General features: G+C 50.4%; 1 protein-coding gene across 1 annotated transcript in view; it reads right to left on the reverse strand.

The window, feature by feature from the left end:
- The window catches only part of DICER1 (dicer 1, ribonuclease III), a 131722-nt gene that overhangs the window by 77766 nt on the left and 32887 nt on the right, over window positions 1–21069 (reverse strand). The window contains exons 6-7 of the mRNA XM_082275355.1: window positions 7401–7531; window positions 4886–5020 (exon numbers count right to left, since the gene is read on the reverse strand). Coding sequence (XP_082131481.1) covers window positions 4886–5020; window positions 7401–7531 — 266 coding nt within the window. The remainder of the gene's footprint in view (window positions 1–4885; window positions 5021–7400; window positions 7532–21069) is intronic.

A 21069-nucleotide genomic window follows, 5' to 3' on the forward strand; every position in this document is an offset into this window, starting at 1 on the left:
CCCCTCTCTCTCTCTCTCTGCTGCAGCCACCCCCTCTCTCTCTCTGCTGCAGCCACCCCCTCTCTCTCTCTCTCTGCTGCAGCCACCCCCTCTCTCTCTCTCTCTCTCTGCTACAGCCACCCCCTCTCTCTCTCTCTCTCTCTGCTACAGCCACCCCCTCTCTCTCTCTCTCTCTCTGCTACAGCCACCCCCTCTCTCTCTCTCTCTCTCTCTGCTACAGCCACCCCCTCTCTCTCTCTCTGCTACAGCCACCCCCTCTCTCTCTCTCTCTGCTACAGCCACCCCCTCTCTCTCTCTCTCTGCTACAGCCACCCCCTCTCTCTCTCTCTCTGCTACAGCCACCCCCTCTCTCTCTCTGCTACAGCCACCCCCTCTCTCTCTCTGCTACAGCCACCCCCTCTCTCTCTCTCTCTCTGCTACAGCCACCCCCTCTCTCTCTCTCTCTGCTACAGCCACCCCCTCTCTCTCTCTCTCTGCTACAGCCACCCCCTCTCTCTCTCTCTCTGCTACAGCCACCCCCTCTCTCTCTCTGCTACAGCCACCCCCTCTCTCTCTCTGCTACAGCCACCCCCTCTCTCTCTCTCTCTCTGCTACAGCCACCCCCTCTCTCTCTCTCTCTCTGCTACAGCCACCCCCCCTCTCTCTCTCTCTGCTACAGCCACCCCCTCTCTCTCTCTCTCTGCTACAGCCACCCCCTCTCTCTCTCTCTCTCTGCTACAGCCACCCCCTCTCTCTCTCTCTCTCTGCTACAGCCACCCCCTCTCTCTCTCTCTCTGCTACAGCCACCCCCTCTCTCTCTCTCTGCTACAGCCACCCCCTCTCTCTCTCTCTCTGCTACAGCCACCCCCTCTCTCTCTCTCTCTGCTACAGCCACCCCCTCTCTCTCTCTCTCTGCTACAGCCACCCCCTCTCTCTCTCTCTCTGCTACAGCCACCCCCTCTCTCTCTCTCTGCTACAGCCACCCCCTCTCTCTCTCTCTCTCTGCTACAGCCACCCCCTCTCTCTCTCTCTCTCTGCTACAGCCACCCCCTCTCTCTCTCTCTCTGCTACAGCCACCCCCTCTCTCTGCTACAGCCACCCCCTCTCTCTCTCTCTCTCTCTGCTACAGCCACCCCCTCTCTCTCTCTCTCTCTCTGCTACAGCCACCCCCTCTCTCTCTCTCTCTGCTACAGCCACCCCCTCTCTCTCTCTGCTACAGCCACCCCCTCTCTCTCTCTGCTACAGCCACCCCCTCTCTCCCTCTGCTATAACCACTCAGCTTTGTTACAAGCAGTGTCAGGAGAATACCACAGAGGGGGGGTGCTGTGTCCATCAATGATCAGAGAAATGGATTTTACGGCAAGTCAAAAATCCCATTTTCTCTTTCGTTCATTGACGGACACAGTGCCTGGTATTCACAACCATTGGGACATCCCAACGCAGTGTTAAACATGAGGAGTGGGAACAACCCAAAAAAAATTCCCAAGGCTTAAACAGTCACCCAGGCAACAGGAGCTCAACCAAAACAACTCGAGACCACCTGGAAAAAAAAAAAAAATAAACACACCCTCAGAGGACCAGGTCCTCTTAAACAGCAGGCTGCAAAACCTTGTGGCCAAAGGAAGCATCCGCAGATGCCAACACATCAACTGTATAAAACTTTGTAAAAGTGTGCACCGACGACCAGGTGGCCGCCTTGCAAACCTGCTTCACCGACGCCTGATGACGGAAGGCCCAGGAGGCTCTAAGCGCCCAAGTTGAGAGCGCCTTCACAGGGAAAGGAGGAACCTGACCCCTGATGGAATAGGCCTGAACCCCCGTCTCGGTCTGATCCATATGGAAATGGTCGCAGAGGAAGCAGACAACCCTTTTCGAGGTCGGTCCAAGAGCACAAATAGAGGAGTCTGACTTTGTGAAAGACTCCATAGCTGCCAAGTTCACCCTAATTGCTTGGACCACATCCAAGGCATGCAAGGCAATTTCCTTTGGATTTTTAGGCCTGGGACACAGGAAAGGCAACACGTCTTCAAATGAAATTCAGAGACAACCTTTGGAAGGAAAGAATGACAGGGACAAAGAACCACCTTATCCTTGTGAATCATCAGATAGGGTGAGGGTGAATGACAGGATAACGCCACCAGTTCTGACACCCTGCGCGCAGAGGTAAAAGCCAACAAAAAGGCCACTTTCTGGGACAGCGTAAGCAGGGGAATCTCCCGAAGGCTTCTGTAGAGCTGAAAGCACCAAATTGAGATCCCAAGGCGGCAACAATGCGTGCACTGGAGGGAAAAATGACGAACACCCTGAAGAAAGGTAAGCACTAGGGAGTATGCAGCCAAAGGTTGTTGGAAGAAGACCGCCAAAGCCGACACCTGGCCCTTGATGGTACTCGAGGCCAACTTCTGTTAAACCCCCACGTTGAAGTTAGGTTAAGATCCGAACCACCAAGGAGCAAGGATGAACGCCAAGCAACTCACACCATGCAATAAAATGCTTTAACATACGATGGTAGATCTTAAAACCCCTATCCTTCAGCACCTGGCGTTCAACAGCCAAGCTGTCAAAGCCAGCCACTGTAAAGCTGGGTTGAAGATCAGTCCTTGGGACAGCAGATCCTCCCTGAGAGGAAGCTTCCAAGGAACGTCGGCGACCAGCAGCACCAGAATGGTGTACCAAGTCCGACGAGGCCAGTCCAGAGCCACAAAGATGACCGGAATCCCTTCTGTCTCAATCCTGCATAGAAGTTTGGGCAGAAGCTTTAGAGGAGGGAAGGTGTAAATCAGCCGATACTGACCCCACAGGGCCACCAGCGTGTCTGTGGTGTCCGCCAGAGGATCTCTTGACCGAGCCACGAACCTCTGCACCTTTCTGTTGAGCCGAGACGCCAACAAATCCACCTCGGGGGTGCCCCACTGGAGACACAGCTGATGAAACCCCTGGGGGAGGGCAGGGCAGGTAAGGGACTCGACAAGGGGGGGTGCCTGCAGGAAGGAGGGGAACCCAGGGGTTTGACCGTCCCAAGGATGGGCCCATGTTCACCCCAAAACCCTCCAGGGGGAGAGGGGGACAGCTACTCACCCATACTAGGAACCAAGCGGGCACCGCTTCAGACAGAACCCCTGGCCATTGAAATGGGAGCTGTCGGCCAGGAGGAATGCTGCGACTTGGGCCGAGACCCTGCTAGTATGCGACCTCGTGAGGTGTTTAACTCGCAGGCCAGCCCCCATCCAGTGGGGCTGTCACGATCGACCCAGCGCAGAGCTGAGGTCTGCGCGCGCTCACTGGCCAGACTGGATTGACCACTAGATCTAGATTATCCAGCTCGTCGCCCAGTCCAGCAGTTGATTGTAGATCTCACAGGAAAAATCCAGGAGAAACAATTTAGATCAACAAGAAGAAAAAAAAAATTGCCAGGACCAGAGATCCCAGCAAGGAACTAGGTCCTTACTTCTGACTGGGAAGAAAAAAAAAAAACCTGAAAACTCTGGCTATAGTAGAGAGAGGGAGTATACCCTCTGGAACTGCCCATGGGTGTAGCTAGAATTATTTTCTGCCTTGTGACCTTCTCTGGCAGGGGGCAGTATAACCCAACGGTTATGAATACCAGGAGCTATGTCCATCAATGAACGAAAGTGAAATTTAGATTTTTACGACAAAAAAAAAAAAAACACATTGCTCTGGACCCGAACTGGTTAAAGGAGTTGAAAAGTCAGAAATGTTGATCTTAATGCATTCTATTCATTAAAGCGATTTTAAAAGTATTGTTTACGAAAATATATATATATATCTATATCTATACATAGATCTATCTATACATAGATCTATCTATCTATACATAGATCTATCTATCTATACATAGATCTATCTATCTATACATAGATCTACCTACCTATACATAGATCTATCTATCTACATACATATATCTCTATCTCTATATATAGCTATATATCGATCTCTTCATACTTACCTGCTCCATGCAGTTGGTTTTGCACAGAGAAGCCCGGATCCTTCTTTTCAGGTCCCTCTTCTGTGCTTCTGGCTTCTCCCTCCTGTTGAGTGCCCCCACAGCAAGCAGCTTGCTACAGGGGGCATCCGAGCAGAGTCATTGCTGACTGCGTCCATTTAGACACGGAGTCGTGACCTGGCCCCACCCCCCCCCTCTCTCCTGATGGACAGCGGCGGAAGCCAATCGCCAATGAAGAGGGGGGGGGGGGGGGGTCCCATGCAGCTGAGACACCCCTGCAACATCCCTGGATAACGATGGACTATTAGGGGGGCTGCTGAACACAGGTTATTTTTTTTGTTTTTATTGTAATTTTTCTAATGCATAGAATGCACCTTCTGCATTTAACAATCCCTTTAAGATAAAAAGTCTTCTGTGTGCAGCAGCTCCCCTCAGCCCCCCTAATACTTACCCGAGCCCCCCATCTATTTAGCAATGTCCACGAATGCCTCAGCCACCCGGAATGCTCTCTCCTGATTGGCTGAGACACAGCAGTGGCACCACTGGCTCTCGTTTCTGTCAATCAAACTCAGATATCCAATCAGGAGGGAGAGGGAAGAGGGGGGGCTGAACCGCAGCTCCATGTCTGAATGGATACACGGAGCTGCAGCTCAGCTCGTTGCCCCCATAACAAGCTGCTTGCTGTGGGGGCTCTAAGGAAGGAGGGGGCAGGATCTCAAGCCAGGGACATAAGGAGGATTTGGACTGCCCTGTGCAAAACCAACTGCACAGAGGTGGTAAGTATAACGTTTGTTATTTTGAAAGAAAAAAGAAAAAAAAAAAAAAAAAAGGAAAAAAAAAAGAAGGACTTGACAAGCACACTTTAAGCACAATGAAAATCTCTAGATTTACCCTACAAGATAACAAATCTTCCCTTTTAAGCCCAAGTTCCGCTCCTCCTACCTTCATGATTTCCCGATACGGGTGATCCTGGATCGCGAGATGGCATTCGTCAAACACCAGCAAATTAATGTTGGATAATGACAGATTTTCGCTCTTGAGAACGTTCAGGAAGATGTGGCAGGTCATGATGAGGATCTGAAAACACACAGAAGAATATAATGTAGAAGATTGCTGCGGAGACCTGCGGGAACGTCTGGTTTGAATTTTGGTGGTTAAACCTCATATGTTTCCAATGTTTCCTCTGTAAACCAACTGACAATTCCCATCAAGCCCCCCGCCTGACACACTCCAAATTGCCGATGTGCTGCGAGTTTCTGGAGAATGAAGTTTGACAAGAGACCCGGCGAGGAGGTAAAACAAGAGGGTTCGAGTTACCGAGACTTTTATGAGATGCGTTTCTAAAACCGTCGTATATTATCCGCAAACTAAGCTTCATACGAGCCCCAAATTTCTAAAACAAACTGAGCGTATTTATCAAAAAATAAGGATATATTGAGTTTGCAATGCCAATATGTTCCAGGAGTTTAGAGGATGGATTAGGAAATACGAGGATATAATCCCATTGCTGCTGTGACACCTAATTGTAGATGAAAGGAGGCAGGCTGAGCGCTCCATCTGCTCCTCTGACTGCGCACATTTCATGGGAGTTGAATAACCCCCTGACCCTCGTATGGTGGCTTCAATCTTAGTACATTAGAGACGGCGCTCCTTCACCTGGGACACATTACAGCGGATATTAAAGGAGAGCTCCAAGCTGGGAAGCAGGCTGGAAAATGCAGGATCAACCGTGCAAAGCCAAATTTTACTAATAGCACAGCTTTTTCCTTTAACCATTTCTCGCCCAGCCTTTTGTAACATGGCGGCTGGGTGGGACATTCGTCGTTCTGGGGGGGGGGGACATCATATTACCCACCTCCAGGAATGCATTTTAGTACAAACTGTCGCCGGCGGTGTCCATTCGACACAGCAGATGATTGGTCAGTGTACCGGCCGACCATGTAATCGCCATGACCAATCACAGCAGATCAGATGACAATTGTAAACAGGGCCAATCACAGCCCATCTGTACCATGTGATTAGCTGTGGCCAATCACATGACAATTGTAAACAATAGATGGCTTCCTTTCAGGTCATTCATTGTGTACTATTGTGTTGAGCTACGCGATCGGTCACAGTGATCAAATGGTACAGATCAAGCCAATCACAGCCCATCTGATTAGCTGTTGCCAATCACAGCAAATAATAGGACAAACAATAAATAAGATAAAACAATGGATGGCTTCCTTTCATGTCATTCATCGTTTACTATGCTTTTGAGCTACGTAATTGGTCACAGTGATCAAATGGTACAGATCAAGCCAATCACAGCCCATCTGTACCATGTTATTAGCTGTGGCCAATCACAGTAGATCACATGACATTTGTAAACAATTGATGGCTTCCTTTCATTGTGTACCATTGTGTTGAGCTCTGTGATTGGTCACAGTGATCAAATGGTATAGACAGAGCCAATCACAGCCCATCTGTACCATGTGATTAGCTGTGGCAAAGCACAGTAGACCACATGACAATTGTAAGCAATGGATGGCTTCCTTTCATGCCATTCATTGTGTACTATTGGTCACAGTGATCAAATGATACAGACAGAGCCAATCACAGGCCATCTGTACCATGTGATTAGCTGTGGCCAATCACAGTAGATCACATGACATTTGTAAACAATTGATGGCTTCCTTTCATTGTGTTGAGCTCTGTGATTGGTCACAGTGATCAAATGGTATAGACAGAGCCAATCACAGCCCATCTGTACCATGTGATTAGCTGTGGCAAAGCACAGTAGACCACGAGAATTGTAAACAATGGATGGCTTCCTTTCATGCCATTCATTGTGTACTATTGTGTTGCGCTATGCAATTGGTCACAGTGATCACATGGTACATACATGGCCAATCACAGCCCATCTGTACCACGTGTTTAGCCAATCACAACACTCACTGAATAAAGCCATTTCATTAAGTAAAAATGGTAGTTTATAACACTGATATTCAGTGTTATACGCAATCATAGTTTGTAAAAATAATAAAATAAAAAAATCCTGATCACTTCCCCATAGTACAATGTTACTATGGCAACACTGTATTGCTCCAGTCACTGTGTTAAAAAAAATTAAACAAAAAAAATAAATAAATCATTAAAAAAAAAATAATAATAATAATAATAATAATAATAATAATAAAAAAAAAAAAAAAAAAAAAAAAAAAAAGGTAAAAAATATTTAAAACGTTTTTTTTTTTCCCCCCCCCATACGGTCACTAGTGTCCCTGATCACTGCCACATGAGTTATAGGACAATGTTGTAATGCACTGATAAGGACTGGTCTCATAGTGGTAATACTGATTTAAAACCTAAAGTGCAATATACACAACTTTTTTTCACGCTAGACCCACTTTCACCTGCTCTCTCATCCTCCTGAAATGACTGTCAGATATACAAAGACCACCATAAGAAGGGTCACCTGATGATCCATAAACTCCTGGTTCCATTTCTCCTTCGTCCAGCTCTCCACCACCTCTACAACAGAATATTCCCCAACCTTCAGATCGGAGTGAGTGCGCACCGCAGAGACCTGCTGGGCAACTTGCTTAGCTGGAAATAAACAGAAATTATAAGTAGTTGCATTCAGAAAGAAGATGAAGACATTACAATGAGGCTCAGGTGTTCCCCAGGATCCTCAGACATACGAAACAAGGGAAAACAATGCAACATTTTTACAAATAAAATGTAAAATAGATCCAATTTATTTTCATGCAGCCAGCTGTGACTTTTTAAAAAATAGCACAAATGTTGAATGTCTCTGTTGGAACCAAAACAGCAATATGGTGAGGGGGCAAAGTGGTCCTATCCCCTCTTGCAGATGCTTGGGGACACCCCAAGCTGGCCACATACTATAGGTGTGATAGTCAGCTACCCACAATACTTTTGCCAATATAGTGCATACATCCAACTGTAACCACTTCATAACCGTGCACATAGCCGAAAGATGGCTGCAGTCTGGCTCTGTTGTTCCGGGAGTGTGTCCATGGACACCCTACCTGAACCGCGCCCCCCCCGGAGCGCTCTATGATTGTGGTGTCCTTCGGACACAGCTGATCACGGATCGGGGTAAAGGGCCAATCACAGCAGCCCTTTACCATGTGATCTGCTGTGTTCAATCACAGCTGAACACAATGTAAACACACTTGCTGGTACAGCTGTCACAACGAGAGGAGAGCCGGTAACCAGCAGGCGTGGCAGGGGACATCTACACAGATAATCAGGGTACTAAAAATCAGTACAGCCTCATCAGCACCCCTCAGTGCAGAGCAAATCAACGGCGCCTTGTTAGCGCCCAACAGTGCAGCCTCATCAGCACCCGTTAGTGGAGAAAAAAAATGGGATTGTTGACTTACAGTAAAATCCATTTCTCTGTTCATTGACAGACAACTCCTGATGATCTTACCATTGGGTTGTACTGCCCCTTACAGGATTAGGGCACTAGGCAGAAAAAGGACTTGACTACATCTATGGGCAGTCCCAGGAGGTATACTTCCCCCTCCCCCCTCTGCTATAGGTACTCAGTTGTGTTACAAGTAGTGTCAGAAGTAACAACTCCATAGGAGGGGTGGGTACTGTGTCCGTCGACCAGAGAAATGGATTTTACGGTAAGTTAAAAATTCCCATTTTCTCTTTCGTTCACTGACAGCTCCTGATCTTCTTAACCATTGGGACATCCCAAAGCAGTGTCAAACATGAGGGGTGGGAACAGCAAAAAAAAAAAAAAAAAAAACGGAATTTTTGTAAAATCTTACCTGTAAAATTCCTTTCTCTGAGTCCTCCGACAGTCGCCGCCTCTTCATATTCGTCACATATGGGGTATTAGACTTTGCTCCGAAGGAGTAGCTAGGCAACAGAATATGTTAACAATAAAGCTTTAACATATCCCACCCTCAAGGGGTGGTCCCCTCAGTCAATACCCTCCTACTTCCTGCAACCATATCTCAGTTTTAGTGGAATAGCAGTAGAGTATACATTCAAACCCCAAAAGAGGGGCGGCGACTGTCGGAGGACTCAGAGAAAGGAATTTTACAGGTATGATTTTACAAAAATTCCGTTTTCTCTTACGTCCTCCGACAGTCGCCGCCTCTTCATATTCGTCACATATGGGGACGTCCCAAAGCAGTGCAAACATGAGGGGTGGGAAATGCATCCGCGCCGAAAGGCAACGCAGTCTCCACATCAAAGAAAGGAACCTTACCAAAGGAAGGAAACTAGCTGGGCAACAGCAAAAATAAGTGCTCAACAGGAGCAACAACCCAGGAAAAGACAAAAAACCAGGGGATACAAAAAGACTATCCCAACAGCCAGGAGTCCCCAACAAGGGACCCTATGGAACAGCCGCACTAAGAACCTTGCGGCCAAAGGAAGCATCCGCCGATGCCTGAACATCTACTTTGTAGAATTTTGTGAAAGTGTGCACGGTCGACCAAGTCGCCGCCTTACACACCTGGGCTACAGAAGCCCCATGACGGCAGGCCCAAGACGTACTCAGATCTAGTAGAGTGCGCCTTCACAGGCACAGGGGGAACCTTCCCCTGCAAGGCATAGGCCTGTTCAATGGTCTGCCTGATCCATTTGGCGATGGTAGAGGCCGAAGCCGCCATGCCCTTCCGAGGACCCTCTGGAAGAACAAACAAGGAGTCCGTCTTACGAAAAGACTCAGTCGATTTAAGGTAAACCCTTATCGCCCGAACAACATCCAGAGAGTGCAATCTCACCTCCCTTGGATGTTTCGGCTTCGTGCACAACGAAGGCAAAACAATATCCTCGTTAAGATGGAATTCCGAAACTCGTTTCGGCAGAAAAGAAGGATTAGGTCGCAAGACCACCTTATCCAAATGAACAACCAGGTACGGAGACTTGCAGGACAAAGCCGCCAGTTCCGACACTGCGAGCCGAAGTGATCGCCACCAAAAAGGCGACCTTTTTGGACAACATAGACAACGAGATCTCCCTGATCTGTTCAAAAGGAGCACGTTGTAACACAGAGAGAACGAGATTCAAGTCCCAAGGGGGCAAAGGATCCCTCCTAGGAGGAACCAGATGCCGCACACCCTGAATAAAAGTGCCAACCAAGGAGTTGGAAGCCACGGGACGTTGAAACAGAACGGCCAGCGCAGACACCTGACCCTTTATCGTAGCCAGCGCCAAACGCTGATCGACACCCGTCTGAAGGAAAGACAGCACACGGGAAACCGAGTACGTGCGGGGTGAAAACCCCCTGGACTCACACCAGGCAAAATAGGCCTTCCAAGTACGGTAATAAACCTTCCCCGAGGAAGACTTCCTCGCGTTGATCAAAGTATGAACGACCTCTGGAGAGAGACCCTGCTCCTTCAGAACCTCGGTCTCAACAGCCAGGCCGTCAAAGCCAGCGACTGTAAAGCAGGATGGTAAATCGGTCCTTGAGACAGTAGATCGTCTCGAAGAGGCAGACTCCAAGGGGCGTCGACCGCCAGATTCACGAGGTCTGCGTACCAGGACCGGCGAGGCCAGTCCGGTGCCACAAGAATCACCGTGCTGCGTTCCGAGTGTAACCTGCGAAGGAACCTGGACAGCAACTGAATCGGTGGAAACGCGTACATCAGCCTGTACTGATGCCACGGGGCCACTAACGCGTCCGACGCGTCTGCCCGAGGGTCGCGCGTCCTTGCCACGAACCTCTTCACCTTGTAGTTGAGGCGAGACGCGAACAGGTCCACATCTGGAAGACCCCACTTCGCGCACAACATCTGGAAGACAGCCGGGTGGAGAGACCATTCCCCCTGATCCAGGGTCTGGCGACTCAGATAGTCCGCCTGCCAGTTCTCCACTCCCGGAATGTGAACCGCCGTTATCGCCGGGACATGAGTCTCGGCCCAAGACAGAATGTCGGCCACTTCTCGAGCCGCTCGGGCACTCCTGGTGCCCCCTTGGTGGTTGATGTAGGCCACCGCTGTGGCATTGTCCGTCTGCACCCGAACCGGGCAGCCCTGCAGCCGATCCGTCCAGCGATGAAGACAGAGCCTTATCGCACGCAATTCCAGAATGTTGATCGGGAGGGAAGACTCCCCCTCCGACCAAGTACCCTGGGCGGACAGAACGCCCAGAACACCACCCCAGCCCGACAGGCTGGCATCCGTGGTGATTACCGTCCACGAGATCGGACGAAACGACTTGCCCCCGGACACCAACGGGGACTGGAGCCACCACAGAAGGTTTTCCCTGGTGCGATGACTCAACGAGATCTGAAGATCCAGAGATTGAGGTCGCCCGTCCCACCTGGACAGGATCTCCGCTTGGAGGCCCCGCGTGTGAAACTGCGCGAAAGGAATCGCCTCGAAGGCCGAGACCATCAATCCCAGACATCTCATACACGTCCGCAGAGACGAGTGTGGAACGTCCCTGAGGGACCTGACTTCCTCCTGAAGAGTCCTGAGTTTGTCTTCCGGCAGGAAGACCTTCGCCTGCACCGAGTCCAGTATCATTCCCAGATAGGGGAGACGAACCGACGGACTCAGTGTCGACTTTGGAACATTTATCGTCCAACCAAACTCCTGCAGAGTTTGCATTGTGACAGACAGGTCCTCCTCCAGACCCTGACTGGTCGCAGACCGAACCAGAATGTCGTCCAGATACCCTAGGACAGAAATGCCCTGGGCCCTCAATAATGCCAGAACCGGTGCAAGCACCTTGGTGAAGACCCGCGGAGCCGAGGCGAGACCAAAGGGCAACGCCACGAACTGGTAGTGATCCTCCGCAATGGCAAATCGAAGGTACCTCTGATGACCCTCGAATATGGGGATGTGAAGGTACGCATCCTTCAAATCGATGGAGGCCATGAATTCCCCCGGAACCAGGGCAGCCACCACCGAGCGCAGGGATTCCATGCGGAACTTGCGAACCCGCACAGAGCGGTTCAGAGCTTTCAAGTCCAGAATCGGACGAACCTTGCCCTCCTTCCTGGGCACGGTGAACAGATTGGAATAAAACCCCCGAAATCTGTCCCGATGAGGCACCGGAACCACCACTCCCTGAGCCCTCAGGTCCCGCACCGCCAGGTGCAGATCCCGCAGGCGCTCTGGAGACAGCTGGAGATTTGAGGGAAAAAATCTGCTCTCCGGCCGAGAGAGAAACTCGATCTTGTACCCAGATCGAACGATTTCCAGAACCCATCTGTCCCGCACACGGGCCAACCAGGGCTGAAGAAAACCGAGCAAGCGTCCCCCCACCCCAAAACTGGGTGAGGGCGCCCCTTCAGGCCGAACTGTTATGGGCCGCAGGTCCGGATTGGCCGGACTTCTGTTTCCCAGACCAGGGCTTCTTCTGAGAGCCTTGGCCTTTGAACGGTTTGCCCTTGTAGTGCGGCCGAAAGGCACGAAAGGACCCCTGAGGGGGCCGAAAATTCGCATGCTTCTTCCCAGAAGCCCCCTTAGCCTTGGGGAAATGGGGCAAGAGAGTGCTCTTACCCCCGGTGATCCCCTTAATCAACACATCCAGGGACTCCCCAAAAAGACGAGACCCATCATAAGGCAGATTGGCTAAGGTTTTACGTGAAGATTGGTCCACCGACCAACATTTCAACCAAACCAGGCGGCGAGACAACACCGCCACGCTGTGCACACGTGCAGCCAACGGAATCAGGTCCAGGTCCGCATCACACAGATACATGACACCCTGGTGGATCTGATCCACCATATCCAGGGTCGCCGCCGAGGCCGAATCGGCCACTAGGACGCGCCTAAGCATCTGCGTCCAACTTGCGATCGCCTGGGCCGCCATGAGAGAAGCAAACAGAGCCTTAAGCATAGAACCCGTAACAGAATAAGTATGACGGGCAAGAGACTCCAGTCTCCTATCCGTGGCATCACGGAAAACAGGGGATCCCTCTGCAGGAATCGCAGTGGCTTTGTTCAAAACCGCAATTGCATGATCCACTGGCGGAGGCACACACCACCGTTCATCAGTGGCAGGTGAGAAAGGATAACGCAGCTTGAATTTACTTGGTACCGCAAAAGGCTTGCGCAGATCGCGCCATTGATCCTTAACAGCGCGCTGAAAATCAGCATTGCAGGGAAAAACCTGCGGCGTCCTGCGTTTTCTCTGCGTCCCATAAGCCGCCAAGGCAGCGGGGGGACACACCTCGTCCTGCAAACGCAGCGTCTGCTTCCATTAAGCAATCAACTCATCCATGATTGCAAGCTCTTCAGGCGAGCCAGGGGGAGAATTATCAACCCCCTCAACTTCAGCCTCTACCTCAGACCCCACTAGATCAAGAGAGGAGCGGGACCCCGATAGGGGGGTCCCTGCCAGAACAGCCCCATCACCTTCACCCTCAGAATCAGAGGACAGAGCAACTCTGGGCCGTTTAGTAGATTGAGCAGCCACCAGCATTTGCACCTGGGCAGCAAGGCCAGCCACAATAGTGGCTAAATCCCCCCCTGGGGGGGAAACAGCGGTCCCCTGGCTTTCCACCAATACTGTGGGAAACTTGCCCTCCTGAGAATCCATTGCCCCTGTATGCCAGACAACCAAGGGTTAACTGCCCCCTTTCAGCAAGCGCGGCAAGCGCAGCCCACCGCACCACACTCAGGCACAATGAGACCCCCACAGGGAATATACAGACTGAATACAGGCAATGGAAAACAGGAATAGAAGGATAAAACCTGAGGAGACCCCGCTGCTGCTGCTGCCTCGATCGGTGTTCCAGGAAAGAGGAAGTGATGCTGCCAGGGCGCTCTATGTAAGCCTATGGAGGCTACAAGAAAATGGCCGCCGTGCATGTAAACCATGCGGCCGGAGCGGGCGCCGGTAAAATGGCGTCGTTTGGCGCCGAAATCGCCGCTCCATAGTGCATAAAAACACACACAATTTCATCCCATTATATGGATACATGTTAGATCGCCGCAGCGATCGCTGTATATGCCCCAACATGCCATTAAAAACATGCCCCACAGCACACAGCTTCCCACACTGCCCAGCCTGACACACACAGTGTCACACAGCTCCCCCCCCCCCTTGCAGCCCACAGCATGCAGCCGAGAGATAGGGAGACAAGCAGTGTGAATAAAGGCAGGTTACACAGTCCCAGACTGAGACCCCCCCCAGACAGACAGGTCCCCACATAGATACACTTACCTCACATGGCGTGGGGAACCCGCACAGGCGAACAAGCCGCTGCACATGAGGCAGGGAGAGTCGCAATTCAAGACGCACACAATGGCGGTTAAGAAACCGCACAGCGTCCGGTGAGGTAGCCACCTCACCAATCATCCCTGCACCGAACAGGGATGGGTCGTTCACTGTGCCAGGAGCGTTACCTGGCTGAACGCTCGATGGCAGACTGGGAAGCCACTGACCCACGACCTGCGATCAGGGGGATCAGCCCGAGACCCAGTCCGCATGATCCTCTTCGTCCGAAGAACTAACTAATGCTGACAAAAATAACAGCTAAGTAAAGGTAGAGAAAAAACTCAAACAAAATATTAAAAAGAAGAAAGAGTCTGGGACAAAAAGTCCCAGCACAGAGAGAGCCAGCCACTCCTGACAAGCTAGACATTAAAACTGAGATATGGTTGCAGGAAGTAGGAGGGTATTGACTGAGGGGACCACCCCTTGAGGGTGGGATATGTTAAAGCTTTATTGTTAACATATTCTGTTGCCTAGCTACTCCTTCGGAGCAAAGTCTAATACCCCATATGTGACGAATATGAAGAGGCGGCGACTGTCGGAGGACGTAAGAGAAAAAAAATTTCCAAGGCTAAACATTAGCCAACCAGGTACAGGAGCTCAACCACAACAACTGTAGCCCACCTGAAAAACATTACACCCCCAAAGAGGGAACAAGCCCCCTAAACAGCAGCCTGCAAAACCTTGTGGTAAAAAGAGGCATCGGCAGATTCCAACACATCCACTTTACAAAATTTTGTGAAAGCGTGAACCGACGACCAAGTAGCCGCCTTGCACACCTGCGTTACTGACGCCTAATGACCGAAGGCCCAAGAAGCACTGAGCGCCCGCGTAGAGTGCGCCTTCACAGGGAAAGGTTGAACCTAACCCTTAATCGAATAGGCCCGAGTCACCGTCTGACTGAACCATCTAGAAATGGTCGCAGAAGAAGCGGATAGTCCTTTGAGGCCCATTCGTAAGCACAAATAGCCAGTCTGATTTCCTAAAAGACTCCGTAGATGCCAGGTACACCCGAATAGCCCGAACGACATCCAAGGAATGCAAGGCAATTTCCTCAGGATGTTTTGGCCTGGGACACAGGAAAGGCAACACAATGTCCTCATATAGATGGAAATCAGAGACCACCTTTGGAAGGAACAAAGGACAGGGGCGAAGAACCACCATATCTTTGTGAAGCACCAAATAAGGGGAATGACAAGACAACGCAGCCAATTCAAACACCCCCTGCGCAGAGGTGATAGCCACCAAAAAGGCCACCTTCTGGGATAGCATAAGCAGAGGAATCTCTGGAATATTTTCAAAGGAAGGCTTCTGTAGAGCTGAAAGCACCAAGTTGGGATCCCAAGGCGGTAGTGGGGACCGCACTAGTGGAGTGAAATGCCGAACCCCCTGAATAAAAGTACGCACCAGGGAGTACGTGGCCAAGGGTCGTTGAAAGAAGACAGCAAAAGGCCGACACCTGGCCCTTAATGGTACTCAAGGCCAATTTCTTCTCAACCCCCCGTTGCCCCGAGCCACTGAAAAAAAGCAAGGGTGAACCACCAAGCGACTCGCATCACAAAATGTACGCTTTCCACGTACCATGGTAGATCTTCCTAGAAGCAAACTTCCTAGCTTTCAGTAGTGTAGGAATCATCGACCCAGAGAAACCTATCAGCACCTGGCTTTCAACAGCCAAGCAGTCGAAGCCAGCGACTGCAAAGCAGGATGGAAGATTGGCCCTTGGAACAGCAGATCCTCCCTTAAAAGGTAGTCTCCAAGGGGAGTCGGCGACAAGCCACACCAGGTCGGTGTACCAAGATCAGCGAGGATAAACCAGGGCCACTAGAATGACTGGAATTCCTTCTGCCTCGATCCTGCATGAGAGTCTCGGCAGAAGCTTAAGAGGGAAGGCCTAAATTAGGCGATACTGGCCCCAGAGGGCCACCAGCTGGCGTCCACTAGTGGATCCCGTGACTGTGCCATAAACCTGTGCTCCTTCCTTTTGAGCCGAGACGCCAACAGATCCACCTCAGGGGTGCCCCACCGGAGACACAGCTGATGAAACACCTCCAGATGAAGGGACCACTCCCCTTGGTCCAACTCCTGCCGACTGGGATAATCAGCCTGCCAATTTTCCACCCCTGGAACGTATGAGGCAGAGGGGGCCGGAACGAAACGTTCTGCCCACTGAAGAATGCCGGCTACATCCAGAGTTGCCAATACACTTCTTGTTCCACCCTGGTGATTGACATAAGCCACGGCCGAGGCAATGTCCGATTGGATTCGCACCGGACACCCCTGTAGGCAATCCGTTCAGTGATTCATGCACAGCCTGATCGCTCGCTGTGATGGCTCGGAGTTCCAGGACATTGATCAGGAGTCTGCACTCTTCCAGTGCCCAAGCTCCCTGAGCGGAGTGCTGACCAGAGTTCCGACCCAGGACACCTCCCCACCAGACAGACTGGCATCCATGGTGACCTATGTCTAATACAGGGGGGAGAAAAGATTTGCCCTGGCAAAGAGCTGGAGAGCAAAGCCACCAGATCAGAGAACCTTTCGTCTTTAGGCTCAGCTGGTTTTGATTGTCCAGAGATTTCGGACACTTATCCCATTTGGCCAAGATCTCCCTTTGCAGGGACCTTGTATGGAACTGTGCAAAAATGGGACCGCCTCAAAAATGTAGAAACCATCAGGCCCAGCACCCACATGCAAGTCCGGAGGGAAGACCACCTGCTGGACAGCAAGAGATGAATTGCATCATGCAACTTCTGGAGTTTGTCCAGAGGACGGAACACTCTGGCTAGAGTCAGACCCAGATAGTTCAGTTTTGTGGAAGGAACCAGAGCAGATGCCAGCCAAGCTCCCTCAGAGTCCGTAAAGTGATGTCCACTTTGTCCATCAGAGCAGTAGGAGTCTGCTCGCAAGAGAAGGTCATCCAGGTAGCGCAACACTGCGATCCCTCGCTGACATAACGCCAGCACCGGAGCCAACACCTTCGTGAAGACCCGAGGAGAAGAGGCGAGACTAAAAGGTAATGCCACAAACTGATACTGCTCCTCTTCCAAGGCAAAGCTGAGGAAACGTTGGGTGACAGACACATATTGGAATGTGCAAGTAAGCATCCTTGATGTTGATAGAGGCAAGGAAATCCCCTTGATGCCACGATGCCACCACCGTGCGAATAGACTCCATTCTAAACTTCTGTACCCGCATAAAGCAGTTCAGGATCTTGAGATCCAGAATTAAGACGCACCTTGCCTTCTTTCTTTGGGACCGTGAACAGGTTTGAACAAAACCCCTGAAAACGTTCAAGTTGGAACCGCAACAATTACCCCTTAAAGCAACAGGTCTTGCACTGCCCCAAAGAGGGCTTGCAAGCAGTCCGGGGACAGGCGTACATTGGAAGGAAAGAACCTCTCCGGAGGGTAAGAATGAAACGATCTTGTAGCCTGACTGCATCACTTCGTGGACCCACTTGTCTTGCACCAAGGAGGTCCACGGGTTCAGAAACTAAAAAGACGCCCCCCACCTCGGGCACAGGTGAGGGCGCACCTTCATGCAGTAGTTTTGTCTGTGGGACTTGCCAGACCAAGGTAGATTGGATACTCCCGAAGAGGCCTTAAAAGGCTTTAAACCTTTGTCAGCTTATCCTGAGGGATGAAAAAAAAACTCTGTGGGGCCAAGAACAACAGGTCACGTCTGTGACAAAGTTCTTTACCCTTACACAAGAAAGGTGCTCTTCCCCCTTGTGAGAATCTTAATTTCGTCATCCAGGGGAGCACCAAACAGGCAATCTCCTTGAAACTGAAGATCAGTTAAGGCTTTTTTTTTTTTTTAGAGGTCCGATCTGCAGACCAACATTTGAAACACAAAAACACGCCGAGACAGACAGTCTAGAAATCAGGGTCGCCGCATCAAAAGAGGCATCACAGATAAACTGCAGCTCCTGGACCAACTGGTCTGCCAGCTCCGCAAAGGCAGGGAGGAGCTGCTCACCCTCCAGGTCATGGCATAAAAGCTTAGCCCACTCGGTCAGTTTGTGACACCAGGGCAATGGTGAAGACCAGTCTGAGTGCCGAGCCAGCCACAGTGAACATACTGCGTGCCACAGCCTCTGTCTTTCTGTCAGCCGGATCCTTAAAGATGGCGATTCTTCTACCGGAATCATGATTGCCTTATTCAACCTGGAAACCGGGTCCACTTCTTGAGGAGGGGGGGGGGGGGGTGAAGACTCTTCAAAGGGGTACCTCATTGCGAACTGCTTATGGACCACAAAGGGACGTTTTGGACGTTCCCACTCTTTTGCGACAAATCTGTCAAAATAGGAAGGAAACGGAAACACCTTTGCAGTTCTAGACGGCTTGCGAGTGCCAAAGGGTACTGGTGCCTCCGCCTCAGCTTCATCCTCCATTTTTAAAGTCTCACGCACAGACACAATCAGTGCACCCACCAGCGCCTTTTCATGCGTGGCTACAGGAGGAGGAGGAATCATCCTCACTGAGAACTCATAGAGCCTGTCCGCAGCGGCCAGATAAATTTCAGAATCTGAAGAGACCGATGAAGCCCAAAAGTCCCCTCCAATCAGGACACAAAGGACTCCAGGACAGCCTTCAGTGCATCAATGGACGGTTGGTACCCAGAGGGCCCGGCAGGCTCTGAGAGGGGGCTCAGGTGGGGAAATGTGCTCCAAGGACTCCATGAGGAATAAGGGTACCCCACAAAGTGCAAAAAGAGCACCCCCGATCCTGCAGCAGAGAGAGGAAGAGGACCCCACCAGACTCACCACCCCACCAGGCAGTCACCGGCAGCACCAGGATTAAAGCACTCCACGTGCGGCGTCCAGAAAGAAACAGGCCCAGGAGTCAGCACCAGGGGTTAAGGAGGGGCTCCCACAGCTAAAATGGCCGCCCAGAAGGCTCCACAGTAATGGCTGCCATTCATTTCAATGCTGGACTAATGCAAAATGGCTCCGCGGCTACACAAACATGGCCACATGCCTATACAGAAAACATGTTACAACAAAATGGGGGCCCCAGAAGGGATCCCTGAGCCCAGGCAAGACACAGAGCAAGAAGGGGGGGCCATGGCAGGAGCCCCCCCCCCCCCCCCACAGCAGATCGCGGTGCGGCGGGGATAGCGACTCACCATACCAGGAACCAGGTGGCCACCACTCCAGACAACCTCCTCACCATCGTAATGGGGGGGGAGCTGTCGGCCAGGAGGAATGCTGCAACGCAGGCTGAAACCTGGTCATATGCGAACCTCACGAGGCGTTTAACTCACAGGCCAGCACCCGTCCAGTGTGGCTATGTCATGGCCAACCGATGCGTAGTCTGCGCACGCTCGCTGGCCAGACTGGGGTGTACACTGGATCTAGATTATCCAGCCCGCCGCCCAGTCTGGCAGTTGATTTCACAGGAAAAATCCAGGAGAAATAAATCTATCTAAAAAGAAAAAATAGCCAGAACCAGAGATCCCAGCCGGAAACTAGGTCCTTACTCCTGACTAGGCAGAAAAAAAAACTGAGTACCTATAGCAGAGGGGGGGGGGGGGGGGGGGTGAGTATACCTCCTGGGACTGCCCATGGGCGTAGTCAAGTACATTTTCTGCCTATTGTCCTATTTGTGTAGGGGGCAGTATAACCAAATGGTTAAGTAGATCAGGAGCTGTGTCCGTCAATGAACAAAAGAGAAAATTACATATCTGCAAAATTTTACAACAGAAGGATTTTTTTTTTTTTTTTAAATTTCAAAAATTTTCACTCTTTGTTTAGCAAAAAATAAAAACCTAAATGGTGATAAACTACTTGAAGACCAGGCTTTGTCTGCCACTTGTTTTTTTTGTTTCCCCGTCTTTAAAATCAGTATTTTTTGCTAGGAAAACAACCCCCAAACTTTTTTTTTTTTTTTTTTTTTTTTAAAGCAGAGGCCCTTAAGAATAAAATGGTGGGTTCTGCAAATTATGTCATATGGTATTTGTGCAGTGGTTTTTTAAAAGCAATTTTTTTCAATTTTAATGCAAAAAAATAAAAAATACAATACATAAAAGGTGGAGTTACAGTGAGTAAATATACCAAACATGGCGCACTGTAAAACTGCACACACTCGTGCAACAGCACAAACTATGTAAATTGTACTATCCATAGGCGATGCTTTTAAAGCCTTTACAGGTTCCCAATTTAGATGTACAGAGGAAGTCTGGTGCTAGAATTACTGCCCATGATCTGATATTTGTAGGAGGATCACGGTTTGTGTAGGACTGACGCATGTGTTTGCCTTTGCGGGCTAACACTGGGGAGTGGGGGCACTTTCACTTTTTTTTTTTTTTTTTATTTCTACACTCTTGCTTTAAAAATTTTTCCCCCCCTTTACTTTTTTTGCTGTCACAAGGAATGTAAACATCATAGTGGAAGAAACATGCATGTGACAGGTACTCTATGGAGAGATCGGGGATCTATAAGACTCCAAATCACTTCTGCCCTTAAAAGCATTCAAAAACACCAAATTTGGCGTTTTTGAATGCTTTTGATTTTTTTTTAAAAATGGCGCCAATGGTTTTTGAGTAAACTGGAATTGAATTGATGTACTAACTGTTGCTTCGGAGTTACTATCCTGATCCTGGCTTTGTTTGGCTGTCCAGCCAGCAGGCGGACACGCTGGGTGGGAGCCCGAGCATTCCGGCGGGACGGAGGGAGCCCGAGCATTCCGGCGGGACGGAGGGAGCCCGAGCATTCCGGCGGGACGGACGTCCCCTCCCGCTGCTTGTAATAGCAATGGAGAGCCTAATTAGCAGTTTCGATTGCTAATACAAGAGAGCCATCTGCCGGTTCTAAGAAACCGTACCGGTGTGACGCCTGCAGCTAGATATCATCCCGATACAACCACTTGAAGATCAGTGGTGTACTGGGTACCTGACTGGTCGGCATGTGGATAAAAGGG

This window comes from Pelophylax lessonae (assembly GCF_965119305.1).
Source record: "Pelophylax lessonae genome assembly, chromosome: 13".
NCBI classification, from domain to species: Eukaryota; Metazoa; Chordata; class Amphibia; order Anura; family Ranidae; genus Pelophylax; species Pelophylax lessonae.